Source organism: Antechinus flavipes, chromosome 5 (genome assembly GCF_016432865.1).
Source record: "Antechinus flavipes isolate AdamAnt ecotype Samford, QLD, Australia chromosome 5, AdamAnt_v2, whole genome shotgun sequence".
NCBI classification, from domain to species: Eukaryota; Metazoa; Chordata; class Mammalia; order Dasyuromorphia; family Dasyuridae; genus Antechinus; species Antechinus flavipes.
In genome coordinates this window covers 45728111-45740168 of record NC_067402.1, presented here as the reverse complement: position 1 = coordinate 45740168, position 12058 = coordinate 45728111, and the positions used below count along the sequence as shown (strand labels likewise).

Below are 12058 nucleotides of genomic sequence, written 5' to 3'. Positions count from 1 at the left end.
TAGCTGAACAAGAGTAATAATGACAATGGCCTCAAGACTTTTCATTTGTTATAGGGAACTCTATAAAGATTTCCATTTACTAATGGAGACCAACACATTCTCTATTATTTATAACCTTAGAGAATTGCCTGAGACACACAAGTTGTGTAATTGGTCCGGAGTCACATAGCTAATCTGTATAGAGAGGTATATTTGACTTCAATCTTAGCTGTGCTGTCATCTCTCATATCTTACACTTAGTAAAATCTTAAATACTTTTAAATTGTGTTAAAAATGAAATTCTGATATTGATGTTAACTGCCTAGATGTATGTGTGTAGGTATGTATATATACAATAAATGCATAGAGATTGCTTTTTCAGACTTTTTAAAGGACTACTTGAATATCATGTGTGTTTTTACCTTCATTTAAAATCTGTGTTATTGATTGATTTTAATATTTTTTCCAGCTTTTAGTAAAACATGGTGGAAACTTGTTTGCTGAGAATGAAAATAAAGATACTCCTTGTGATTGTGCTGAGAAGCAGCATCACAAAGACCTGGCCCTCACTCTTGAATCTCAGATGGTTTTCTCAAGAGATCCAGAAGCTGAAGACATAGAAGCTGAATATGCTGCTTTGGACAAAAGAGAGGTAATCTCATTCAGAGAGAGATCATTTTGTTTTCTTTTTATCAGGATGTGTATTTTCTCATCTTACTGCTATAGCAGATAGTAGTCATGTTGATAGGTAACCTTAATCTCTCCTAAAAATTTTTTTTAATTTATCTCCTTCCTTTTCTGCCCACCATGTACTAGGAAGTCTACCATTTGACATATAGATACATGTGATACTATACAAGTTTCTATTTTTTTCTGTAGTGGTGGATAGCATCTTCCTTCATGGGGTAATACTTTGAATAGCTTAATCAAAGTCTTCAAATAATATTGCTGTTACTGTATACTATGTTTGCTTGGTTGTGCTCATTTCACTCTTCATTGTTTCATACGTATCTTGATATTTTTCTAAAATCAATCTGTTCATCATTCCTGCACAGTAGCCTTCCATCATAATATACCAGCTTGTTCAGCCATTCCCCAATTGATGAGCATCCCTTCAATTTCCAGTTCTTTGTAACTACAAAGAGAGCTACTATAAATATTTTAAAACATAAAGGTTCTTTTCCTTTTTCTCTGATCAGCCTGGAAAGCAGAGAGTGGTATTGCAGTGTCAGAGGATACATAGGTTTATAATTTTTTGAATATAATTCCAGATTGCTCTCCAGAAAGGTTGGCTAGGTTTACAATTCTTTCAGCAGTGTATTAATATACAAATTTTTGTATATTTCCCTCCAACATTTGTCATTTTTCCCTTCTATCATTTTAGCCAATCTAATAGGTATGAGATGATAACACAAAATTGTTTTGATTTGATTTCTCTATAATCAAAATTGATTTAGAATATTTTTTCATTTGTCTACATATAATATTGACTTTTTCATTGAAAAACTGCCTGTTTGTATCCTTTGAATATTTAGCAGTTGAGGAATGACTCATTCTTTTTTTTTTTTTTTTTAAACTTTTTATTGACAGAACCCATGCCAGGGTATTTTTTTATAGCATTATCCTTTGCACTCACTTCTGTTCCCTTTCCTCCCTCTACACCTCTCCCTCCCCCCCCCCCCCCCCCCCTCAGATGGCAAGCAGTGCTTTATATGTTAAATAGGTTACAGTATATCCTAGATACAATATATGTGTGCAGAACCGAACAGTTCTCTTGTTGCACAGGGAGAATTGGATGATTTAGTAAACTTATTTCTAAATTTTATCAGTTTAGAATCTTCATAGCTAAAAAGGGTTATTGTGAGGACTAAATAAGACAACATATAAAGTTCCATGCAAGCTCAAAAAATTGCTACATAAATGTTGCCTCTTAGATCTACTATGACTATATTGCTAATATCACCAATTTTTACATTGTCTCCTTTGTTGATAATATCCTCTATCCCTTTTTTTCTATTGTACCTCTCAGTCCCAAATTCCCATAATCATTTTGTTCTCATTTGCTGTCTCTTACTTTTATGCCCTTCCATCATCCTGCATTATAGAGATTCCTCCTAAGAGCCAAAATTTCCATTCTTCTTAGACTTAATGTTGTTCATAGGAACACAGTCTAGCTCTGCACCAATATCCTATAGATGATAACCATTGTAAGATTTTTATATCCTATTACAAAATATCCCTCTCTTCATTTTGTGAATATTCTTTAGTAGGAACATTTCTCCCTATTGATTCAAGATCTCCTCTCTCCTCCCTCCTTCAATTCTCTCTTTGTTACCTTATCCTTTTTCCCTATAGCTTGACTTTTTTTTTTCCTGAGGACCGCAGAAATTATCTTCCCTCATTGTTTGCTCATGAATTTGATTTATGTACTTCTGCATTCACTTTATTCTTTCCTTTTCTTTTGATGTATGTTCTCCATTCTTTAAGTTTTTAATTTTAACTCCAACTTTTATTGGTTTTGCTTGGTATTGCTTTATTTTAACCTAATAAATGTTTTTAAAAGATTTTCCCCTAATAGTTTCTCAGAATGATATAATTTATTTCATTATTCTGTATTTGGTAATAGTTTATTTTTCTTGTGTTGCTGTTTTGGGATGTTTGTAAATCATATGTTTTTAAAGGATTTTTGAAGGACTTGAAACATAATTGTCTTGCCTCAAAAGCCTGTTCTCTTTGTATTACCACATGCTGCTTCCTATTCTTCACAATAGGAATATAGAATAATAGTAATATTTTAGTAAATAATAAAGTTTTTTTTTTAAACTTCAGTTAATCAACATCTGATTTACTTTTGATTCTGTTCTTTTCACAGCCATATGAAGGATTAAGACCACAGGATCTTCGAAGACTGAAAGATATGCTGATAGTGGAATCTGCTGACATGCTTCAGGCCCCATTGTTCACTGCTGAGGCTTTACTCAGAGCTCATGGTAATGACAGAAACATAGTAGCTTTCAGATGATTTAAGTACTTATATGAAGACTTATAAAGTATATACTTATACTTTAAAGATAAGTAAAGATTTTTTATTTTTAGTAACAGCAAATCAAGCTTTAGGTAATAGATTAGTTAGGGAATCAATAGGTATTGATTATCTTATAGATTCAAATGAGGGAAACAGAAAAGTATACGTGGGATTTTGTGGTTTGTAATCTGCTTTCATGTCATTTACAATGCCACATTTTAGCAAAGAGTATAGTTTAAGCACAGTTTAGAAAATAGTTTCCAGAGTCTAGTCCTCCTTTTTTGGAATTACCATCCAACTAGAAAATGTTCATGATATATGGTCGTACTTTATTAAAATTTTTAAAAGAAAATGGTTCCAAGGGTGTTCATTTTATTTTATGTGAGTATTTTTTTATTACTAAATTATAACCACAACTGGAATTTATTTAGTTCTATAAGATTTTAGTTCTTTAAAATTCTTTATAGGTAATATCTCATTTGAACAATACAATTACCCTATGAAATAGATTCAGTAAAAAGAAACAGAATTGAAGAGGTGATTTTCACACATGGAATTTGAACTGGGGTCTTTGTGTTTGTACCTCCTACACTCTTTACAACAGCTTATCAAGATTTACAGCTTTTGAAATGACTTTTAAAACTTTTGAGTTTTATAGACAAAAAAAAAATTGAATCTCTTAAAGAGGGTTAAATGGCTTATTTAGGATTGCATAGATTCTTTTCTTCTGAATTTGCAAGATTACAAATTTAGAGTTGAAAGGTCATGAGTAGATACTGGGTCCAACCTCTTTATTTTATCCTTTAAGGAAACTTAGGTCAGTAAAGCTAAATGATTCCACTCAAGTCCATCCATCCATGTGATAAATGTTAGAGTTGGGATTTGAATGAAGAATCACTCATTAAACAGTTATTATTTGCTGTATAGTGCATTGACTTCTAGAGATTCAAGTACAGGAATGAAGGCAGTCCTTTTTCTCCCTCAGCCTATGTTCTAATGGAAACAGTAGTAGTAGTAGTGAAGGAGAAAGATCAGAGCCAAAAGAAAATAGATTGATATGGCTTTTGCAGGAGTAAGGCAGAAGTGGCTTTCATTATGGCTCTAGCATTCAAAGAGGGAGAGGCCTGAAGGTGAGGATCAACGTGGCTTGTAATAAAAGTTGCAGAATCTAGCCAGGCCCATGGATTCACACAGGACTGAAGCTACCACTACTCAAGTTACAAGTGTGAAAAGTGATTTATGCTCCAGGGTTTAGTTCCTTAGATCTTGGATTTCTAATTTGAACCCAAGCCTTGAAGCAACCCAAATTGTCTAAATACAGAGTATTCTGAATATTTTTGAAATACAAACATGGAATATAAGAGAAACCTGGAAAGATAAATATACAATGAACAATCTAAGAGCTAAATGATGATTAAGTATTTATATTTTAATAGGAGAAAAGATCATTGAACAAAGATCATGGGTTTAGTTTTTTTTAATCTTTATTTTAGTTATTATTTATTCCCTCCTCAATGCTTGTAGAGGGACAATGATCTCTTCTATTAAAATATAAATACTCATTATTTAGCTCTTCTTTTAGATTGTTCATGTATTTATCTTTCTAGGCTTTTCTTAATATTCTGTTTGTATTTCAAGAATTCTTCTCATCTTTTTTTTTTTTTTTTAACCCCAACAGTAGTAGGTAAAAGTGATCTCTATTAAAGAACTATTTTTCCTTATAGAATTATATTGCATTTTTCAGGATAAGCTTATCTTGCCTACAAGTCTCCAGTTATAAAAGTAATTTTCTGTTGGTGTTTTATTTTGACATATTTCTCATGGAAAATATTGACATTTTTCAGACTGTCTACTGTTTGTGTGTGCTTTCCTATTTTGTCAGCTTAGTGTTATATATTCTTGTTTCAGGAGGTATTTTTTTTTTTTTTATTTCAGATTTTCTTTTATTTCTTAGAACCACATTTCTGGGTGGTGTGGCTGATTTCTTTTCTATACAGTATTCTTACGGGAAGCTACTTACTGGGGAGCCTTGCCTTCTCTTAACCGCCCTGATTTGAGACAGGGATGTGAACAAACACACAATTTTCACCTTCATTGTTGCCACTCAGTTCTTTTTTCCTCAGTTCTTTCCCTGGCTGTACTTTGTTTCCTTCCTCATCTTGATCCCTCAGTGTACCAGTTCTTGGATCATACTCTCTGAGATTTTTCCCTACCATGCTTCAGTCTTAAAGTCCTACAATTTGCTATTTTTGCTCCTTATGTGCTGCTGAATGAAACCAGAAAATCATGAAACTGCCGTGAACATCCATTGCAAAATTATGTTACATAAAATAAATGAGGCCATCTGTTTATATCTTCTTAATCAATTCACTTTCCTATTCTCTACAGTTGCTATTCCAAAACATTTTATTCATCCTTGAAATCTTCCATATCTCCCACTACTCCCAGTTTTCTTAGCTAAGAATCTGATTTTACTATTTCCCTGAAGAAATTGGGAAGTCACCAAGTTCTTCCTCATCTCACATTATCTCAATGCTTTCTCCCATTATTTTCTTTCATAACTGGTGTCACATGTCTCCCCCAAAGAAAAACTTCTGTGTTTGCAAAAGTGAGCCTTTTCCCTCCTGTCTTTGCTAGTAGATTGTTCCCATTTTCCCTTATGTTAACTTTTTGCATTCTCGTTTCTAATCTCATCATTCCATCAAAACTGCATTCTCCAAAGTTAGAAAAGATCTCTTATTTGCATAATCTAATGACCTTTCTTTAGTCTTCATTCTTGAACTTTCTGCAGACTTTTGACACTTTTCAGTCACTTTTTTTTTCTTCTCTCTCTGTTTTCAGCATAATGTTCTCCTGATCCTCCAACTAATAATATGACCTGTTGTTTTCTGTTTCTTTTACTGAACATGTCTTCACCAGCATCATGCATGCAAAGGTAGAGAGTCTTTTCAGATACTTTTCGGGGTTCTCTTCTCCATTTATTTAATTCCCCTGGCTTCATTTATCTTCTCTTTGCAAATGATTCTCAAATCTATTTGTCCATTCCTCTTTCTCTACTACCAAGTATATATTTCTAACTGTCTTTTAGATATCTCAGCATGTCTAAAACTTGTCCTTAAACTCCATTTCCTCTTTTCAACATTATTATAGGTGTTGAGGTTATCACTATTCTCCCAGTCACCCAAGCACTCCTCATATTCTATGTATCCAGTGTGTGTTCAAGTTCTGTTGATTCTATCTCTTATGCTACTATCATCCTTGTTCAGGCCCTCAATACCTCTTAATTGAATTATTGCAATAGTTTTGTGGCAACTTTTATTGCTTCAGGTCACCTCCTACTCCAGACCATCTTCCATGTATCTTTAAAATTTTTCTTTCTAAAGCACTGGTCTGATCATATCATGATTTTAGTCATGACCGAAATCTTCTTTTGTTTCTTATATCCCTCAGTACCTGACCTGCTTCTGTCTTTCAGATCTTGCATCTTAATTTTCCTCATGTACTTTTTGGTTCAATGATATTGTCCTCCTTGCCATTCCTTATAGATGACACCCCATTTCCCAAATCTGCATTTTCATTGGATATCTTCTATGCCTGGAATTCTTCCCCTTATCATCTTAACTTCTTTCTTTGAATCTGCCAAAGTCCCACCTTCTACCTGTGAAGCTTTTTCTGATCCTCTTTAATCTTGTCTCTCCCCCAATGGATCGTGAGCGACTCAAGAGTAGAAACTGAGTCTTGTCTTTCTTTCTATACCCATCACCTACCATATGGATGACACAGTAGGAACCTAATTAATGCTTGCGACTTGACTTGATGTGCACATCTCTAGCACACACATTCAGTAAATCTCTTAGGAGAGTTCCAGAATGAGAAAGAACATTAGGATATTAAAATGGACAGATCCAAAGCAGAAGACTATTTATGATTGCTCACAGACCTTAGCCCAGAGCAATGACTTAAATCATTTCACTGTAGACGAACCAAAAACTTAAAGCTGCCCAGAATTAGCACTGAAAATAGTGATATGAAAAAATCAAAGCTTTGAAACAGTATCCCTTACACTCTAGCAGAACCCATCTTTAACATTAGATTACAAGTTAAGGAATAGGTTGGAAAAATATGCAAGAACTAAACCAAACTTAAAAGAACCTGTCCATAAAAACCTACGATGCTCACAGGGAAGATCAAAATGCAAACTCAGAAAAAGATAACAATGTCAAAATAGCTAAATAACCTAAGAAAAAAGAATTTTCGAAATCTACTAAGAGAGGTAGAGGAAAAAAATAAAAGAAATGAGAATGATGAAAATCATGAAGAGTCAGCCTCTTGGTAAAGGAAGCACAAAAAACATGTAGGAAAATGTACAGAAATTCCACTTTAAAAAGTTAAGGTGTTGTTCAGACAAATCCAACTCTTCCTGGCTTTAGTTAGCATTTTCTTGACAAAAGATACTGAAGTGGTTTGCCATTTCCTTTTCTGGTTCATTTTACAGATATATGGAAACTGAGGCAAACAGGATTAAGTGACTTTCCCAGGATCATACACCAACTAAGTGTCTGAGGCAAGATTTGAACTTCTGAAAATGCACCTTCTTACCCTAGGCTCAGCTCTATCTATTGTGCCACCTACTATAAGAGGCCAAATGGAAAAGAAGGGACAAAAACTCACTGAAGAAAATCCTTTAAGGATTTGTGGAAGCTAATGATTCCATGAAATCAAGAAATTATATCAAAAGAAAGAAAAAAATAGAAGGAAATGTGAACTATCTTCTTAGAAAAGAGATGGAGGATAAATAATTTAAGAATTATTGTATTACTGAACACCGTGATCAACTAGACATCATATTTTAAAAAATCTTTTGAGGAAAACTGTCCTAATATCCTAGAACCAGAAGGCAAAACAGAAATTTAAAGAATCTATTCATCTCCTAATAGACCCCCAAAATGAAAATTCTCAGGAACTTTTTAGTCAGATTACATAACTGCCAGGTCAAAGAGAAAATATTGCAAAAAGACAGAAACAATTCAAATATTGTGGCGTCAGAGTCAGAATAACTAGATAATTTAGCAGTTTCTACATTAAAGGATTTAGAGGGCTTGGAGTATGATATTCTGAAAGGTAAAACACCTAGGACATAACCAAGAATCACTATTCCATGAAACTGAGTATAATCTTTCTTAGGGGTTGAGGGGGGATGGGGATATTATCAATGAAATCAATGAAATAGAGGACTTTCAAACATTTTTGATTAAAAAAAGACCAAAGCTGAACAGAAAATTTCATTTTCACGCACAAGACTTAGGCATGAAAAGATAAACAGAAAAGAGAAATCACAAGGGATTCTGTAAGGTTAAATTATTTATATTCCTACATGAGAAGATGATACTTATAACTTGTAACTTCACCACTATTAGGAAAATTACAAGGATTATAGATTGACTATGATGAGATGATATTCAAAAAAAGCCAAAATCAAATGGTGAGAAAGAAATGTACTCAGAAAAGAAAAGGAAGAGGTAGAATGGGATAGATTATATCACATAAAAGAGGTGTGAAAGAGCTCTAACAGTGGGTTACAGATAAAATGTGAATCTTATTCTAATCAGAATTGGCTCAAAGAAATAACAATAGCTTCACCTGTCCTATCCAATGGGGAAGGAAAAGGGAAGGAGAACTGGGAGAGGTGGTAATGAAAAGCAAAACACTTGTAAGGAAAGATATAGTGAAAGAAGAGATGGAGTGAGGGAGCAATAAAAAAAAAAAAAAGAATAAAATTGAGGGAAATATACAGTAATTGTAACTAAATGTGAATAGGAAGAACTCGCCCATAAAACTGAATAAGCAGAGTGGATTAAAAATAGGAATCTTAAAATATGTTGTTTATAAGAAGCACATTTGAAACAGAGACATACACAGTAAGAGAAAGGGGCATGTGCAGATCTGTTATGCTTCAGCTGAAGTTAAAAAAAGCAGGAAAACCAGTCACGATCTCGGACAAATCAGAAGCAAAAATAGATTCAATTAAATATAAATGAAATAAACTATATCTGGCTGTAAAAGGTATGATATTCAATGTAGTAATATCAATACTATTCATATATGAATCATGATATAGCATTTGAATTCTTAATAGAAAATTTAAATGAGTCATGGGAGGAAATAGACAGCAAAACTATGCTAGTGGGTGACCTCAATTTTCTCCTTTCAGAAACAGATAAATCTAATTAAAAATTACATAAGAAACTGAGGAAATGAACAGAATTTTAGAAAAGTTAGGCATAATGTGCCTCTGTAGTAAACTGAATGGCTATAGAAAGAAATACACCTTTTTCTTAATAACATAGACAGAAAAATTGACCATGTATTAGAGCATAAAAATTTCACAAGCAAAAGCAGAAATATTAAATGCACCCTTTTGAGATCATTTTGCAATAGAAATTATTCCATAAAGAGCCATGGAAAAATAGATTAAAAATTATCTCTAAATGCTTACATCAATAAAATAGAGAAAAGCAGATCAATAAATTGTTCAGAACTAAAAAAACCTAGAAAAAGAAGAAATTAAACATCCCTAATTATATATAGAATTGGAAATCCTGGAAATCAAAATAGAGATGAATAAAAATTGGATGAAAATTATTGAACTAATAAATCTAGGATATGGTAAAATCTATTTTATCTAATTATATTCCAGTAAATCTTATCTGCATGAAATGGTTAAATATTTACAAAAATATACATTGCTCAGATTGACAGAAAATGGAATATTTAAGTAACCCCATATTTGGAGAAGAAAAAATTTCAATGCCATCAATGAACTTCCCAAGAAAAAATCCTCAGGACCAGATGATTTTACATATGCATTCTACTGAATATTTAGAGAACAATTCCAGTACTATATAAACTACTTGGGAAAACGGGCAAAGAAGGAGTGGTGTCAAAGTCACTTTATGACAGATAATATTGTCTTGATTTACCTACTTAAATCAAAAAGAGCAAAATGGAAAATTAGAGACCAATTTCCTAAATGAAGATTGATGCAAACAATTTAAAATGCTAGCAGAGAGAATGCAGGACTGATTCAGTATTAGGAAAATTTATCAGCATAATTGACATGTGGTAAACCAAAAGAAATCATATTTGTCTCAATGATGAAGAAAACATTTTTGACAACATATAAGTTCCATTCCTGTTAAAAATGCTAGAGAATGTAAGAATAAATGGCGCTTTCCTTAAGTAATATTTAGCTAAAACCATCAGCAAGCATCTATAATGGGATAAGCTTCCAATAAGGTCAGGAATGAAAGAGGACTATTATCAGCACTGTTATTCAGAAGTATTGTAATTGAAATGGAAGTTGTAGCAATAAAAAAGAATTGAAGGAATCAAATAGACAATGAAGAAACAAAACTGTTACCATGCATATGATAATAATATACATAATCTTAGAGAATTAAGTAAAAAAATTAGTCAAAATAATTTAACATTAGCAACATTGTATATGATATAAAATATACACAAATCATCAGCATTTCTAGGTATTGCCAGTGAAATTCAGCAGCAAAAGATAGAAAAATTCAATTTTAAATGATAGTTTATAAAAATAAGAATAGTTGATTGTTGTCCTTTGTTCTCAAATAGGACCAAAATAACACCACTGTGTTGGAGTCAAGTTAGTATGTCCGACTCTGACCTATTAGACCAATACAAGCTCAGAATGCTCTGCCACCAATCAGACTCAAATAGTCTGAACATTTGGGGTGGATTCTCTAACTTTGAGCATCTCACATTTCTTCTGAGCTAATTCAATTCTGCTTCATTCGTAGAGCACAGCACCTTCTGTGATGAGGGGGCACACCATGCTCGGTAGTCCTATGTTAGTTTCTCATATAGTCAGTTCCAAAGTTAGTGGTAGACAATAAAAAATACTTTGTAATCTACCTGCCAAGAGAAACACAGGAACTTTATGAGTAAAATTACAAAAGTCTTTACATACAAAGTCAGTCTAAACAGTTGGGTACATATTAATTGCTAGGCAATGTAATAAAAATAATTCTACTCAATCTGTTTTCAAACTATCAAGAAATTATTTTAGAGCTAGAAAAGAAATAATAAATTTCTTCTGGGAGAATAAGAGATTAAGAATATTGAAGGAATTAATAGGAAAAAAATGTGGAAATGCAAATATCTCAGTAAAATTGCCTAGCTGTACCAGATATCAACCAGGATTATAAAATGGTAATCATCAAAACAATCTGTTACTGGCCAAAAAATAAAGCAGTAGATCAGTGGAATAGATTATGTACACAAGACACAATACTAAATGACCATAGTAATTTTGTCTTTGATAAACCTAAAAAAAAAAAAAATCAAAGGATTTGGAACATGAGCTCACTATTTGACAAAAACTGCTAGGAAAGCTAGAAAATAATTTGGCAGCATCTAGTTATACAGTATCATCTCACATTGCATACCAAGCATGAGGTCCAAAGTAGTACATGATTTTTATATGGACAAGTTAGGGGAGCCTGCAATAGTTTACCAGCTGAATATATGAATAAGGGAAGAATTTAGGAACAAAGGAGAGAGAATGAGCTTTACAAAAATATAAAGTGAATGTGTTTTTTTAATTAATATTAAATTAAAAAGTGTTTATACAAACAAAACCAAAATAGTTGAGATTAAAAGGAAAGTAGAAGAGGGGAGGAAGAAGAAGGATTTTTTTTTTCTTTTAGCAAATATCTTAGATAAAGGGTTCATTTCTTTTTTTTTTTTTTTTTTTTTAAATTTTTTATTTAATAATTACATTATATTGACACTCATTTCTGTTCCGATTTTTTTTTCCCCTCCCTCCCTCCACCCCCTCCCCTAGATGGCAAGCAGTCCTTTATATGTTGGATATGTTGCAGTATATCCTAGATACAATATATGTTTGCAGAACCGAACAGTTCTCTTGTTGTGTAGGGAGAATTGGATTCAGAAGGTATAAATAATCCGGGAAGAAAAACAAAAATGCAGATAGTTCACATTCGTTTCCCAGTGTTCTTTCTT

At 32.7% G+C, this 12058-nt stretch overlaps 1 protein-coding gene across 6 annotated transcripts in view; it reads left to right on the top strand.

Moving 5' to 3' along the window:
* Window positions 1-12058, top strand: part of ANKIB1 (ankyrin repeat and IBR domain containing 1) — a 154259-nt gene that overhangs the window by 64138 nt on the left and 78063 nt on the right. For all 6 annotated transcript variants that reach the window (XM_052001111.1, XM_052001114.1, XM_052001110.1 and 3 more), the window contains 2 exons: window positions 449-631; window positions 2852-2969. In XM_052001111.1, coding sequence (XP_051857071.1) covers window positions 449-631; window positions 2852-2969 — 301 coding nt within the window. The remainder of the gene's footprint in view (window positions 1-448; window positions 632-2851; window positions 2970-12058) is intronic.